The following is a 16,847-nucleotide window of genomic DNA, read 5'->3' on the forward strand; positions in this document are numbered from 1 at the left end:
CATCCTAGGGGGGTTTCATTCCTGTTTCATTAGGTAGCAAGTTATAAAGTAAATGCAGAGAAATGAAAATGTGGGATAGGATATGTGCAGATCCGAACCATACATTTCTTTATTATACCCAAGATCTTAGCACTCCTGTATGATTCAGTGTCTACACAGAGTTTTAGCTGATGATTTGCATTCTTGGAATTGTAGTCTTTATACCAATAATTGTCATCTAATCTTATACAGGAAATACTGAGCCTAGCCATAGATGCAGTGTTAAAAGTTAAAGGGGTTGTCCCATCTCAAGGATCCTATCTATACTGGTAGCTTATGTAGATTGAAGCCTTTTTCTAAATATATTGATTTAGAAATTCTGTTTTGTTTGCCTGCTTTGTGAATTTATTCCTCCCATTGTTTACACTGCGTTGTTATAATCATGGACCTGGGAGATAGGACAAGTGACGTCACTTACTTAGTCTGACCCACAGAAGTGTTGTTTGTCCCGTTTAGGGAGGAGGGTACAGAAATACAGGAAGTGAGAAGCAGACACTGCATACAGCCTGGCTGAAAGGCTGAGATGGGAGAACCCATTTAACAATCTGACTGTGAAATGGTCATGATTCATAGAGATGAGTGAACACTATTCGAAACAGCTGTTTTGAATAGCACGCTCCCATAGAAATGAATGGAAGAGGCCGGCACGCGACTTTGCTGGCAGCCAGCCACTTAACCCCCCCACATGCCGGCTACATCCATTCATTTCTATGGGAGCGTGCTATTCGAAACGGGTGTTTCGAATAGTGTTCGCTCATCTCGTCATGAACAATTACCCTTATGTACAGTATATACTGGTGCAAATTTTATTGTAGATTTTACTTATATATACCGTTTATCAGATACCAGCAAATTACATAAATAGCTTTTCTAGGAATTTGCTATTGATGACCTATCCTTATGATAATTCATGAATGTCGGAATGGTGAGCTCAGACACCAAGCTCCCCTCAGTGAGCAACTGTTCTTGACTTCCTCTGATGGAACAATGCAGTGGAAGGAGAAGGCTATATCCACTGTATAGGTGCAGGAATAAGTTACCTGGCACAGCCACTACACAGTGTACAGAGCCTTCTAATTTCAGTTCCATACACATTTGTTTCAGTGCTAAAGGTAGCCAAAAGCAGTTGCACAAAGTTCCCCCGATCTGCAAGTTATCTGTGGATAGGGGATAGCTTCTTAAGATGGGAATACTCCAATAAAAAGGTATGACCTAGCTGAACCTGGCTGATAGATACTGGAGCAGAACCAACTGTATCTCTAGAATAGGGTTCCCTGTCTCCATCTAGTCGGCAGTTAACCCATTCATCTGTGTTGTGATTGAATTTAGAGGTGGGCAGGATTACAGAAACAGCTAACCTTGCTGTGTTACGCTATTTCCAACTAACCTTCACTTCTTTAGGACTTATACAAAACAGCTTTGCATAGAACAGTTGTGGTAATCCTAGTCACCCCTGCAGCACAAATGTAGAAACTCTCAGTTACCTGAACAGGGTCTGGAGACCTCTGTACTTGAGATAAGTGCAGATCCCAGTGTAGATAGATAGATAGATAGATAGATAGATAGATAGATAGATAGATATTGTTGTATGTGTAGGTTTTATATATAGTTATCTTACACTGATGAGACTATCAGGCAAATTATTGGCAGCCATTATTATTATTATTATTGTTTGTTGTAAAGACCATAACGCCCATTAAATATTGTATGGTCTGTTGGATATCTCTATAGTATATCGCTTTCTTATACATATCCTCAAGATAGTAGCATAAAGTCTGACCACCAATGGCTGCTCTATGAGCTACTTGTAATGGATCTGAACAGAAAAATCACATTCAATTCTGGTCGTTTTCATTCTAAAGTTTGGTGTTTGGTGTATTTGGAATAATTGGATCCAGATGAACAAAAAATACACATCGGAAGTATCTTGGGAAATATCTCAGATCAACCAAACAGAAAAAGTGGGAAGTCATCAGTCAACCACTTAAAAGGTTTCATTGTTAACTACTGTTAATATTTTACTGAGCAATTTCAAGAAGCTAACAGTGGATTGGTGAAGACCAAGGCACAGTTATCAGAGCAAAAGGCAAATTGAAATTTCTCCTCTGTAAGGTCAGGACTTTGATAAAGTGTTGTTCTGTGTTCTGCCTAGGGCTTTGATAAATGTTTCTAAGATTTAGCGGAAGGAAAGAATAATGTGTAGATGGTGAGATAGTAAATAACACTCTTGTAGAGGTCAGAAAGGTCTAATTGAGCGGTAAACTTACACATCTCGCATAAACATGACAAATGCTCCATACGACCCTACTTTTTTGTATTAGACTCTTTAATATTTTACCTCTAAAACAACATTTGCTTTTTCAGTACAGAAGCATTATTGTATCATATTTTTGCTAAATAAATCATTTTTTGGTAAAATAAATAACAAGGGAAAAAATAAGACCAAAGTTGAAATTACTTAAAGGGGTTGTCCCAGACCTCATGTGTTTTGGATACTGATGATCTATCCAGACGTCGCTGTTCTACTCTTTCCACAATACCTATAGCGGTAAAGAGGAGTAACACGGCATAGCATTGAACATGTTCTTAAGCATATTCTAGTCCACTAAAAAAAGTGAACTTTACTTTTTGGAACTTTATTCATTTCAATTCAAGAAAACTAATTGATTTGCGAACCACGGTTTGTCCATAGAATACTAATACAATATATCCAGACAAGTACAGAAGGGATGGGGAGGGAATAATCTGCCCAATTTTTTTTCATTTATGACATGTTTATACAAGCTCTGTGTTTGTGTGCTTAGGAGATTTCGTGTGTGTACTTGAAGAAATTAATACAAATACATTGTTCCGTTGCACTCGAGCTAATTCAAGTAAAGACAAAAATTGGAATTATGAAAGGAAATTGATGTAAGGAGGTGGATGTATAAAGTATTACGGTATATATGCAATAAGATTGTCACCTCCACTAGGATATACTGGGGTGAGACATAGACTATTGATTTCCACTTCCTCTTCCTGCAAAAGATCACCAAAGGCGCCAAAGTCCTTTACACTATGAATGGCTAAATGGCTCACTACGTGATGAAAGTGCAACTGACATCCTCTTAAGAGAATGTACATAGCATTTCCTTACCATTATTGCACAGACTATAGGATATCTAATGCCATAAAGGGATTTCACAGATCTGAGGAGACAATGCAGCCGGTCATTAGATTTACTAGAAGAGACACTGATGGATCCCAAGTGGACAAACATAACATGTTTTATTCGGCTACAACATAGGACGCAACAAGTTGTTAATTGTATTTTGTGATAAACAGGAAATGAAATTAAAAAAATTACATTGGATTCATCTAGAGGCACAAAAACCTATCCAGGAGATGTATTTCAGCTGCAAAACCAATCCTGTGTCTAAGCTTTCTTTTCATGCACTTTATTGATCTCTGTTGAACCCCTATCAGGAGATATATGTCCGCTGAATCTATATGTTATTAGATTAATGTTGGCCAAACCTGATGATTTCGGTGGCATTGGTGGATCATCTAGTGTGGTGAAGGCTTCCTGACACGATGATGGGTCTGTTGGATTTCAGCATACCTAACACTTGTTCTTAGGGAATATAAACTGCCAGCAGAGATGTCTGGGAGTAACTTACTCCCCTCTACCCATTAAGCACACCCAGCAGAATTGAGCATGTACAGTATGTTTAAGAAGTGGGTCAGGAGAGAAAAGAACCATCAGCTGTCTGAGGTGTATGGCTATCTTTACTGTTGCCTCTAATGAACTACACAACTTTCCTACTTCTGTCTTTAAGATATAAATTAGGATGAAGAGTCATCTTACTCATGTCTTACTCATCCTCCAAAGACAAAAACAAAACCCATGCACACACTTCTGAAAAAAAACTATATGCATTGTAGGTTTTGAACTCACAAAAGGTCAATGCAGAGGTTGGAAACTTCCCCCGTCAATAGTGTATAACCCATTGTGGGTTTCATTGTTTTTTGCTGACGGTGGATCTGCTGCTGGATGATATCTTGAAATTGTAGTCTAAGGCTGTTTTTCCACTACCGAGTCTCAGATATGAGACTTGTTCATTGTGTATGTTGGATTTACTGGACTGTACACTATGCTGAGAGATGGACTCCTACTCTGATGATGCTAGGAGTCTCTGACGGTCCGCTACCTACTATTCCATAGTGACTAAAGCACTGCACAGTATGTAGCGGAGAGGCAGGGACTACCTAATTCATAGAGTTATCAACAGCATAGTATACAGATCGGTAAATACAGGGCAAATACGAACCGAGTCTCACATCCGAGTCTCAAGAGACTGTGCAAGCAGCCTATAGCAGTGTTTGGAAACAGCACTCATTCAGAGTAGTTACCATACAGTTTAGAAATACCATTCCAGTGATATGTGAGTATATAATACAATATATAAATGCGGAATTTGTAATAGACTGTGCTCTGTCACAAAATGTTATAGTCTATATAATAGTGGGGGAAGAATTACAAAAACAATTAATTCTGGATCAGAGAATTGCTCAGCATAACTGGATTCCCAGCAGACATAGTATTTTTAATACATTTTGCAGTATACATAAATAAAGTGAATGATTCCCCCGTTTCCTGATGAAAACTTTGTTATTTACCCAGAGTGATGAGATTTTGGCGTCCTCTTGCTCGAGGCTTTATTGAAAATGTTTTGAAAACCACATTTTGAAAGCTACAAAGTCCCGGATTAGACAAATGATTACTTTGTTTATTTGTTGTGCAGTCAGCAGCGGAATATGTGAAGACTCATCTGCCCGAGGTGCTAAAGCAACATCTTCAGGACTTTGAAAGGGATAAAGAAAACAGCGTACTTTCTTACCAGACAATTTTGGAGCAGCAGATTCTAGCAATAGACCGTGAACTTCTGGAGAAACTTTCGGGGTCCTATGATGAAGCAGGTATGTGCTATTATTCTTGAACTATTTCATCTATTTTCATATCATGTCTCATCGACCTGTCAGATACAGTTCTGCACCATTACATTTTTTTGCAAAACACTGATCTTTGGGGCCATAGCTGCATTTGGCATTGACAGCTACATATAGGTAGTCTGACATTCTGGATTTTGCATGTCCTTAGATCCCTGTGGTTAGAACCTTTGTCAGACTTTTTCCTTCAAAACTTAGTTATTTTGCTGCTGACTTGTCCTTCATAATTCACTTACAGGACGTTATCAGTGTCTGCAATGTTAAATATACAGTAGAGCTGCTACCTGGTCACTCTTTTATACAAGTTTTCAAGCCCACATTATCCTTGTTATAATCCGTACACAACAGAAACTACCCCTTAAAGGGGTTGTCCAGGAATTACAGTATTTGGGCAGGAGGACAGAGAAGATGACACAAAAAAGATCATGCTCACCTGTCCCCCTAGCTCCAGTGTCCCTCACCACTGTCCGGTCCAGCACACATCGGGGCTTGTGCCAATGAAAGTCCTCGTCCACAGGTGACTGATGAGGCCAGTGAGTAGCCTCTGCCGTCACAGGAAAGGAATCGGTGATGCTACTTACATTTGTACCTTTCTTGAGACCACTGAGTGGACCGGACTGCAGTGTGGGTCACCAGAGCACTGGGACAGGTGAGTATGACTTTTTTTTAACGTTTCACTTTCCCTAGCCTTTTGCCCAGGTTCTGTAATTCCTGGACAACCCCTTTAAACCAAAGCTGAAGCTGCTCTAGTCACCAGACCTTGGTAGCTAGCACGTTTATTGTGTAGGCAGGCTTGTAATTTCATGTTTGGGGTAAGCTATGTTAGTTATATAATTGTTTTCTTCTATCTGTGGTCCAGCTGACAGGTAAGTAAAGGGCTGTAAGGTAGTAAAGCTAATAAACAGCATAGGACTCTTCTTTAAATTCTTATTTAGAAACTTGTATTTGCACATTTACATTTTTTAAGTAAATCACTGAATGGATCATTTTTTCAAAAGAATTATAAAATAATTAACAGCCGGGCTCATATTTTCCATCAAGCCCAGACTGACATGACAACTTCTTTCAGACATGATTTGTTTCTGTAAATTGTTTTCTATTGGACCTCAGTTTTCCAGCATGTCACCCACTTTTTCCTAACCTAAACAAACTCCACATCTTGTTGCTCCCCTCTGTTCTGTTCCTTATTTGCCCCTATTACTGTACAAGTATTGTTCTTCAGAAATAATATTTCCATAATTAAAATTACACCCAAAAAATACTGCTGCACACAGAAGCCCTGAAAACAAGCACCAGAGAGATAGCCCCTAGAAATAATACTGCCAAACAGATAGCAAACAATTTTGTGCATCAGATGGTAATTTTGCACCACAATGTAAAAGTGCCCCATAAAGTAATAGTGCCCGCTAAATAGAGCGCCACTTACAAAGTAAATACTGTATGTCCGCGATTGCCCCACACAAACACACAAAATGCCACTGCTGTGATACAGAGAAAAATTATATTTAGCTAACCTTAATCCCCTGACAAGTGAAGCCTCTTCTGTCCAGTAGTAAATACTTGATGTAGGCATTAAGATGAAATCGTATTGACGCATCTGACATACTGTCTGTGGTCCCACCATCTTGTAAGCCACTTGCTTAATGTGAAGTGCAGCCTACAAGACAGACAATGGCTCACAACATTATTGGAATCCTAGGGACACCAATATAGTTTAAAGTGGCCAGAAATCCAGGTAACTTATGTCTCAGATCTCTGGTGCTAGTGGCAGTCCTGGAGTGACCACCACCATGTAAGTATGCCACCCCCTTTGGCCTCTGCAGAAAGGCATCAATAGGATCTGGCCATTTATGTTACAGATCATCTGGCATGTTATAATTTATTTCACTGGTATAATAATTTCACCAGAAATTATTATACCAGTGAAATTTTTCCTTGATTTTCTAGTATAAATGCATTCAGAAATGCAATCAAATCTTAGACATAAGCTGTCAAAAATAGTTAGGAAAAGACAGAAACCACTGAAACCTGATTGGCTCTGCAAAATGGGGCAAAAATACGATTCACTTTTCCATTTTTCGGAAAGATGCTTCTCATTAGCAGAAGAATTGAATGTAAGTACATGGCAGCCAGTGAAGTTAGACTCTGCGGTTCTCTTGAGAAGTTTTATTCTACAGAGGCGTTAACACATAACAACAGTCTGTGCTTTATGCCAGATTTTCTTATGTATAAGAATATTGCATTTTTAATGTCTGGATGCAGAGTATAGCCGACTGTTCAGAGACTGAATACATCCCCCATAGGCATTTATCCCACATTCAACAAATGTACAGAATCACAACAGACAGATGAGAGTAATAGAAATCAAGAGTAACATAAAAATGATAGAAACTAGTAAATTATGCGTTAAAGGATGAACAGACTTGCCAGATGAATGGAGAAAGGATTACTATGATGTCTGCTTCTGGTCTTCTTCAGAGATGTAGCTATGTTCTTTCTAAAAGAATATAGAATTCCTAAAGGTGGCACTGAAATGTCTATGGAGTTTGGCCAGCAAGGTACTGGTAAAGATGAAAAGTATGATCTAAATAGGCAAAGGAAGGTATAGAAATCACTGTTATATACTGCATTTGGTGCAGAAAATAGCAATTATTTTGTTGCCTGCATTAGATAGACTGTTGTTCTATGGAGATTCCAGGAGAGGAGACTCTTCTGACCTACTTCTCCCAGACTGAGGTCTACTGCTCAGAAGAATAAACCGCCATGTCCTCTGTCTAAATAAATATTCTCTCTGATAGATCTGGTCATATCTAACAGGAGAGAAAGTGTGTATATATAGGACTGGTTGGTTTCACAGTACCATCCACATGGGCATGATCCAAAGGGGCTAGACCAGGGAATCTGTTTATGACCAGTCATATTTCCTTGGTCCTAGACAGTTATAGGTCACTGCATCATAATAGCACTACTTATATTTACGCTATACTACTTTTTTTTCCATTATTGCACAGACTGTGGATCACAATTGGGCAAATGTAGCAGGTTTATCAGCTAGAAGGCTAAGGCCCCACATAGTGGGCTGCAGAAAAAAAAAAAACGCTGGAAGGCTGCATTCACACTGAGTAACGCTGGCGTTTTTTGTGCTTATTTTTGCACATAGCGCCGCGTATACGCCGCGTTTGCACCGCGCTATTTTGCCGTGGCGTTGAACGGTGCAAACGCGGCGTATACGCGGCGTTAACACGGCGCTATGTGCAAAAATAAGCACAAAAAACTCCAGCGTTACTCAGTGTGAATACAGCCGAAAAACGAATTGTGGTTCTTCCTGCAGCGCTTTTCACAGAAAGTCTGCAGCGTTTGCACCAAGTGGGACCCCTTCCTAACACTAGACAAAAAATTGTGTTTGATCAACAAGACATGAAATAGTAATACTAACCATACACGGACCAGCCATTCATCTATTGTCTATGGAAATCGGGAAATAAGGATCAAACAATTGGGTTACACATCGACAAAAAACCATTGAGATAACCCTTAGTATCAAAAAATATCAACAAATTTTATTTAAGATAAATAAAAATAAATAAAAAAGTAATAAGAGACTACAGCAAGGGGGCTTGGTGTTGATAAAAACACCCAGGATACCTAGTCCCCACCCCTGGGCACACAAGGAGGAAAATCGTGAATAAGAAATAATGGTAGAAATATCACATAAATACCAATTATATTGACAATAGTTTCCAAACTAAATAATGTGCAAGGAAAGGTTATTGATCACCAATAAAGGGTACAATAGACCAGTGAATATTTCATATGGGTATAATGTATTAACAACAAGCCAGAGCACTATATGTGTCCATTAATATTTACTGTGCTAGGGCACTAATAATTCTCAATAATAATAATGATAATAAAGAGTTATTATGGGCAATTTATAAATGCATAACAAATAGGATCCAATATACTGTGCACAAATATAGCAAGAGATCTCAATAACAAGTATAACATATTAGTCAGAGACCACAATAGCAAGTATAGTATACTAGGTAAGTACTCACCGAAGATAAGTATGTTATAGATGTAAAAATAATAACTAGCCCAATATTGCATATACAGTCATGGCTATAAGTATTGGAACGCCTGAAATTTTAAGGAAAATCAAGTATTTCTCCTAAAATTGATTGCAATTACATGTTTTTTTATACACGTATATCTCCTTTTTGTGTGTTGGCTGTGTATTAGGCTAAGACCCCCACGTGGCATCCTGGAGCAAAAAAGCGTCACGGGAAAAAAATGCAGCGGCAATGCATCGCAGTTCTCCCCGCAGTGCTTTAAACAGAAAGTTCGCTTTCGTTTCCTCTGCAGACTTTTTGTTTTAATTATACCTATGGGGAATCCGCCGGCTTTCTGTAAGTATAATTGACATTCTGCGATTTCCAAAACCATGCTAGATTTGGAAATCGCAGCATGTCCGCAGCGCACTTTTTCCGAAAAGTGGGTAGGGGATTCCATAGAATCCCAACCACTTTGCCATGACTGTAAAAGGCTGCAATTTTTCCTGCAGCATTTCTACCACGGGAAAATCGTGGCTTAGTGGGGCTCTGACCTAAATGAGTAAAATAAGTTGTGTACTATATTTACTGCTTATTGCAGTGTTTCAGCTCTGATATTCATGCCTTTTTAGGATAAGATTAGTGTGAGATCAGTGGGGTCTGAAACCCAGGTCCAGCAGCTGGTAACATTTGTTGGGGCCACTACACAGTGTATGGGGCTATCTGCTTCCGATTCACACTTACACTGTGGTAAAAATCAGTGCAGGGCTCTGGTGTTGGACCCCTACCAATCTTATATTGATCACCTATGCTATGGATATCGGTCAGTAATTGTCAGTTTTAGACAACCCCTTTAATTATTGCCCTTTCAGACCTGCTACCCAGATGTGTCAGAGATGAAAATATTATTATTAATAGATTTCAGCATTGCCATACATTTGGGAATGATTAGAGAAGATGAAACAGTTATTGCCTTTACTTACACAAGAAGAGCTGTGCTTAGGCAGAGACAATTTATGGTCTGTGGCAGCATATGGGAAATAAAGGGCCATTATCTGGATAAGCAGTCAGGGTTGTGTCCTCGGGTGATTTAGAGCGGTCACAGCAATGTGTGTATGTCACTTTAATCAATTCATTTATTGCTTAATACAGGAGCAGTAAATATTCCGTTTCTGTTTCTCAATCTATATCTCATTATTAGATCAAAATGTGTCCCTCTCAGCAGGGCTGAATTGTCGGTACCAGTTCTGACTGGAATTGGAGAAAAAAAATGGTTAATGAATCCAACTTCAAAATAAGTGCATTGGCTCCATATCCTCAGCTGTCTCATAGAGATATAAGGCAGCAACGCATTGGCGCAAATTGCCATCTTTCCCCAAGTTCTTGTGACACCTCAGCGATTGTACCATCCCTAATTAGACACCCCTAATTAGACACCCCTAATTATATACCGCTAATTATACACCCTTAATTATATACACCTAATTATACAACCCTAATTATTGCATTATTTCCTGTTGTTTGCATTGAATATTATTTAACCCGTTCACAATGACACCATTTACCCTGGTAATGAACAGGCATGGGTGAATTTATTTTTTAGTACATGATAGTTTGAATGCTATAATGTTTTATTCTTGTTCATTGTATGTTTTGTAAAACACCGGCTTTATTTTTGCCATTTTATAGAACTATCATAAATTGTATTGTTAATAAAAATGTAAGCAATAAACATAAATTTACAAAAATTGGGACTTACAATGTTGTAATATTAAGGAAACCCCCAGTACTTATAAATCGGTTATTGTAAGATTCTGGCCTTCTTGCTTTTATTACATTACTTGAGACATAATTCACATACACTTTTAGTGGGACATTAGAACAGACTTACCAATCCTAAAATTTAGAGAGTGTAAACCTAGATTAAGCTTTATAAGAATGTACCATATTTATCCCAGTGGCTGATGCTGTAAGACAAATTTGGTACACCTTTAGGCTAAGGCTCCGCAGACTTTCTGTTACAATTATACCTATGGGGAAACCACCGGCGTTTCCATAGGTATAATTGACTTGCTGCAATGTCCAAAACCGAGCGTTTTTGGAAATCACAGCATGTCTGCACTGCACTTTTTACCGCAAAGTGGGCATGGGATTTGCTAGAATCCCATCCACTTTGCCCTTACTGTAAAACACCATGATTTTTCCAACAGCAGAAATGCAAATCATGGCGTTTCCATCCCCTGGGGCCCCGGCCTTAGACTGACTAGTCTAAATTTATAGATATACCAGCTTTGTCTGTGGAATATGGTGGCAAGTCAGCAAAATAATAAGAATATTAAATATTATTAATTATTATTCATGTTGATCCAACTTTTTATGCACGTTGGGGCATTTTAAGCCATGCATCTTCCTGGAAAGCCTTGCCCATTTTACTGTAAGCTACATCCTTTTCACTCAAGGTGGAAAAAAATGTTTAAAACTTAATAAATGTTTTTGTTTTGTTTTTTTGCAGAATTATGCCAGAATTATATTTCCTTTTGACTACCATATCTCCCCCAAATTCTGATTCCATTTATGGGCAAACAAAAGATTTGTATTCTTCTACTAGGAGACAACATTTTCTGATATTCAGTCTTCTAAATCCTAGAAATCTTTATTAATAAAAAAATATAGTAAATAGAAAAAAAAACTTTCTGGTATGCAAGTTGTGCACAGCAAGTGGTTAGCCACATATCTATTCACCTCTATCCAGTGAAAGGAGAATCTATAGGATGACTAAATGACATTTAATTGTCCCAAAGAACTAATATGTCTCTCAGTGACACACCAAGTGACATTCCTACTAGGAGCCTAGGAGTGTTTATGCTTGCACAAACACTAACTCATCATCACCCAACTTTGGATCCTAACACTATGATCCCCTTTGGATCCAGTGTCACAGCTTTGTCACTCATATCTTGCGCATGCACCAAATGCTTTACTACTAGTGCATTTATGCTACTGTCTGTGTTTGGCCGTGTCATCCCCTATAGTACTGCACATGCACCAATTGCTGCAACGCTAGCTTATGCATAGTACTGTTTGTGTGTACCGAGACAGTACCATGCTTGTGACAGCCTTGGAGAAATTGGTCAATATGTGAGATATCAGTTCTGGAACTGTGGTACAGCATTCAAGTGGGGATGATAGTTGGAGAGTTAGGTGGTGGTTCTGGATGATGATTCTGAATGAAGACATGGTGCCTGTGCCAGGATGTTTTGTTAGATGGGTGCCCTATCTATAAGATGGTAAAATGCGACATATTGAGGAAATCCAGCTTCAAGCGTTCAGTTCTTTTTCCGAAGAATCATTGCACAGGTACTATTGATAATAATATATTCTCCAGAGAGACAGAAAGAAGTTATCTCTAGCTGCTCTCTGGTCACCCCAACTATTAACTGAGATTTCCCTAATTCCGTGATTTACAATGGTCCTATGTAAACTAACGTAGAGCGAATTATTGTGTTTGTGCATTGTCTGAGGAGTCAATTGATCTTGGGCTTGTTGGCATCCTGCATTCTTTCTGAATAATAGCAATTGGAAAGCAAACAGTCTAAATACTGTTGGCTAGCTGGTGGTCATAAAGCAATCCTTCATGTCTACTCCACAAGAATTTAAAGGAGCGTGTCTGCGTGTAAGTAAAATTAAAGTTAAGAACTTGTTCTAAAGAGTAGCGACTGTGGAATCATTCATTTAACAAATGATTTTTTCCCGAGGATATTTATTCCAGCCTCTGTTCCATACAAAGAAGTGCAGGGAAGTATTTGTTTTTCTCACAATTCTACATTAGAATGGATTGCAGATCAAAAAAAAGCTCAATATAATTATGTGAATATCGACGGAACATAAAGGCAGTTTATGTGCAATTGATTTTTCTCAAGGTTTTACGCAGCTTATATCATTTAGAGCGGTAGGAATCGTTGGCACACGGTCCGCAGTTCCTTCCTGCTCTCTTATATGAGCTCCACTTTGCCCAGCATCTGAAATTGACATATGGAACATCTTAGGATGCTGGTGAGTGCAGGCAATGAAATGTCACCTAGACACATTTTCCTGGCTGTCTTTCATCTCTTTTAATTTTAGAGCCATAGCAAGTATTTTTATTGCTATGCTATTTCTATATAAAGTGTCACTGGAGGAATAAAAATACACATACAGTATACTGTATGTACTGTATAGTAGTGTATATAGTCAGTAGGTTTACCAAAATGTTCTGATTGTACCAATGAATGTGATTTGTCCAATTCTTTGAAACCCCCTAAAAGCTTAGCAGTGCTTGCCAGTAAACTTTACAATTTCATACTGCCCCAATGCCTGCTTATATTGTTATTGTCCCATATATATATATATATATATATATATATATATATATATATATATATATATATATATATATACTGCCCCAATGACCTTCCTTATAAAGTATACCCACTTTTATTAAAGGCCTCTAATACACTTTTTATTAGTTATGCCCCCTGTGATAGCTCGGGGATTATCTTGGCTCACGGGATCGCCATTGCTTCGTCAAGATGGTTGGCACATCTTGACGACACATCAAGTGGATTCAGATCAAAACACCTCAGCCAGCTTTATTCTTCTATTAACACAGCAAGCAGCATATACATCACAGTACAAGATAAATCCTCAGGCTACTAACAAATTCAGTGCCCCTCACTATGAGACCCCGAGCCTACTACCCAGTATCTCCACCAACACAGAGGGTTATATCCATTCACTTGGCTCAGGCTCCCACACGCCCTGACACAGCATGAGGGGAAGGGTTACCACATTACTTGGCTGATAATTAACCCTCATTAACAACCCACTTGTCTGCAAATCAAATGAAACACCCAACTTTCCAGAGACTCTTCAAAGCTGTTTTTCCAGGGTGAAACACATTTTCTTTTTTGTAGTTGAAGTGGCATATATACCACTCCTTTGGGCAATACGGTGGCTCGGTGGTTAGCATGGCAGCCTTTCAGTGCTGGATTTCTTGGTTTGAATCCTGCCAAGGACAACATCTGCAAGGAGTTTGTATGTCCTCTCCATGTTTGCATGGATTTCCTCCCATACTCCAAAGACATACTGATGGGGAAAAGTGTACATTGTTAACCGTAAAAGGGGCTCACAATCTACAAATAAATAAATATACCACTGCAGCAGTCACCAGTCACTCTACCATACCTCTTATATTGCTAAAGTTCCTTCTTTAAATTTACAATCCCCACAATTGCCCTCTATGGTATGTTCACACAGAGTTTCAAAAAAAACTTCCCATTCATTTCAATGGGAGTCAATAACAGTTCTTTTTTTTCTAGCTGATTTTTTCAGCTAGAGTAAAAAAAAAGTGACATGACCTATTTTCAGGCAGATTGCACCTTGAAAAACCCATTGAAATGAATGGGAGGCGTAAAAAATGCAAAGCAGTTTTTTTACGCATTTAGGCAAAAAAAAAAAAAAAAACGCATAAAAAACCACAACTGTTTTTTAAAGGCAACTGTCCAGTTCCAAAAAAACACTGCAAAAACCGCAACTAAAATTGCAACAAAAAGTGCAACAAAAAACGCATCAGGTAAAAAAAGTGTCAAAAAAAGTTTCCTAATTCCTGAAGCAGATTTTTGTCAGCCTTCAAGACACTCCATGTGAACATACCCTTATATTTATTTCCTCCACCCCTATTAAAATGCCAAAAATGTGTAAAATAAAACAGTTAAACATTATACTCACAACCTCAAATGCCCCGATGAGAAGCCTCCGCTGCTGCTGCTGCTCACTTAAGCACCAGGATGACCGCATCATGGCACAGGACAGTGACGTCATTGCGTGGATATCATAGGGCAGCTTGTAGGCCTGAAGTCACTTGCGGCTAGCAAGAGGCTTCCTCCTCAACTATGCACTTCAACTGCATTGATGTCATGCAGATGGTGGTGTAACTTGTGTTGCATCGGCCCCCGATGAAGCAGATTTTTGTCAGCCTTCAAGACACTCCATGTGAACATACCCTTATATTTATTTCCTCCACCCCTATTAAAATGCCAAAAATGTGTAAAATAAAACAGTTAAACATTATACTCACAACCTCAAATGCCCCGATGAGAAGCCTCCGCTGCTGCTGCTGCTCACTTAAGCACCAGGATGACCGCATCATGGCACAGGACAGTGACGTCATTGCGTGGATATCATAGGGCAGCTTGTAGGCCTGAAGTCACTTGCGGCTAGCAAGAGGCTTCCTCCTCAACTATGCACTTCAACTGCATTGATGTCATGCAGATGGTGGTGTAACTTGTGTTGCATCGGCCCCCGAGCTGGGCCGAGGGCCACTGCCCCCCACTATCTATGCCCCTGGTTGTTCTATCACTTTAACTCTTTTCCTTCCTTTGAGACTTCTTTATAACTTAGAAAACTCCTTTATATTTTCCTAATGAGATTACATTCTGGAATTGTGGCTGGAGTCATGCTTCTCAGGTAAATGCAGTTGAAGCTAATATTACTCCATTCGAGGGGACAGGGCTTTTCTTTTTGGAACAAAATACAAGAAAAGAGGAGACAGAAATACATTTTATAATAATAGACCATCCTTTGAAATGACTGGCTGCAAAGTCACATTTGAGGAGTGTTGTGAATTACACTGTCTGTTGGCCACATGTATTGTTGCATGTGTTATTTTAATATGTGAAGTACACTGGGCCAATGGAAACTTCTGTATGTAGCCAGTTGAATTAGTGAAATACCAGATTCTGAAGAAATCTCAAGGCTCTGTCTTTTTTTTTTTTTTTTTTTTTTATTATCTGAAAGGAAATGAGGATAACATTTAGCTGCCAGTATATCCATTGTGCAGGTTTCTTAAATTGAAGGTCAAACTTAGGATAAAGCAAACTCTCCATAACTTCATGCTGACTAAGTAAATACAGAGGCAAATGTAGGAGATAAATGAACATTGGTGTAACCGTGGAATTCTATCGTGTGTGCTTCAGTTGGACTTGTCATTGAGTTTGTATGTTCTTCCCGTGTTTGCATGGGTTTTCTGTGGTTTCCTCAAACACACACACACGCACACACACACTCCAAACTGATTAAAAGCTACAGGAAGCGACTAGAGGCTGTTATCTCTGCAAAAGGAGGATCTACTAAATATTAATGTCACTTTTCTGTTGAGGTGCCCATACTTTTGCATCGGTCAAATTTTGGTTTAATGCCTATTGCACATTTTCTGTTAGTACAATAAACCTCATTTCAATCCTGAAATATTACTGTGCCCATCAGTTATTAGATATATCAAACTGAAATGGCTGCTGCAAACACCAAAATATTTAGAATTAAAAATGATTAAGATTATTAGGGGTGCCCAAACTTTTTCATAGGACTGTACATCTATGTACATACACACGTAGACAAAATTGTTGGTACCCCTTGTTTAGTGAAAGAAAAACCCACAATGGTCACACAAATAACACTGTTATTGGCTGAAATACAGTCCTATGAAAAAGTTTGGGCACCCCTATTAATCTTAATCATTTTTAGTTCTAAATATTTTGGTGTTTATAACAGCCATTTCAGTTTGATATATCTAATAACTGATGGACACAGTAATATTTCAGGATTGAAATGAGGTTTATTGTACTAACAGAAAATGTGCAATATGCATCAAACCAAAATTTGACCGGTGCAAAAGTATGGGCACCTCAACAGAAAAGTGACATTAATATTTAGTAGATCCTCCTTTTGCAA

At 38.7% G+C, this 16,847-nt stretch overlaps 1 protein-coding gene across 2 annotated transcripts in view; it reads left to right on the forward strand.

Moving 5' to 3' along the window:
- PPM1L (protein phosphatase, Mg2+/Mn2+ dependent 1L) overlaps nt 1–16,847 on the forward strand; it is a 194,294-nt gene that overhangs the window by 138,618 nt on the left and 38,829 nt on the right. For both annotated transcript variants that reach the window (XM_075268739.1, XM_075268738.1), the window contains one exon: nt 4,824–4,998. In XM_075268739.1, the coding sequence (XP_075124840.1) occupies nt 4,824–4,998 (175 nt within the window). The remainder of the gene's footprint in view (nt 1–4,823; nt 4,999–16,847) is intronic.

This window comes from Leptodactylus fuscus, chromosome 3, assembly GCF_031893055.1.
Source record: "Leptodactylus fuscus isolate aLepFus1 chromosome 3, aLepFus1.hap2, whole genome shotgun sequence".
Lineage (NCBI taxonomy): Eukaryota > Metazoa > Chordata > Amphibia > Anura > Leptodactylidae > Leptodactylus > Leptodactylus fuscus.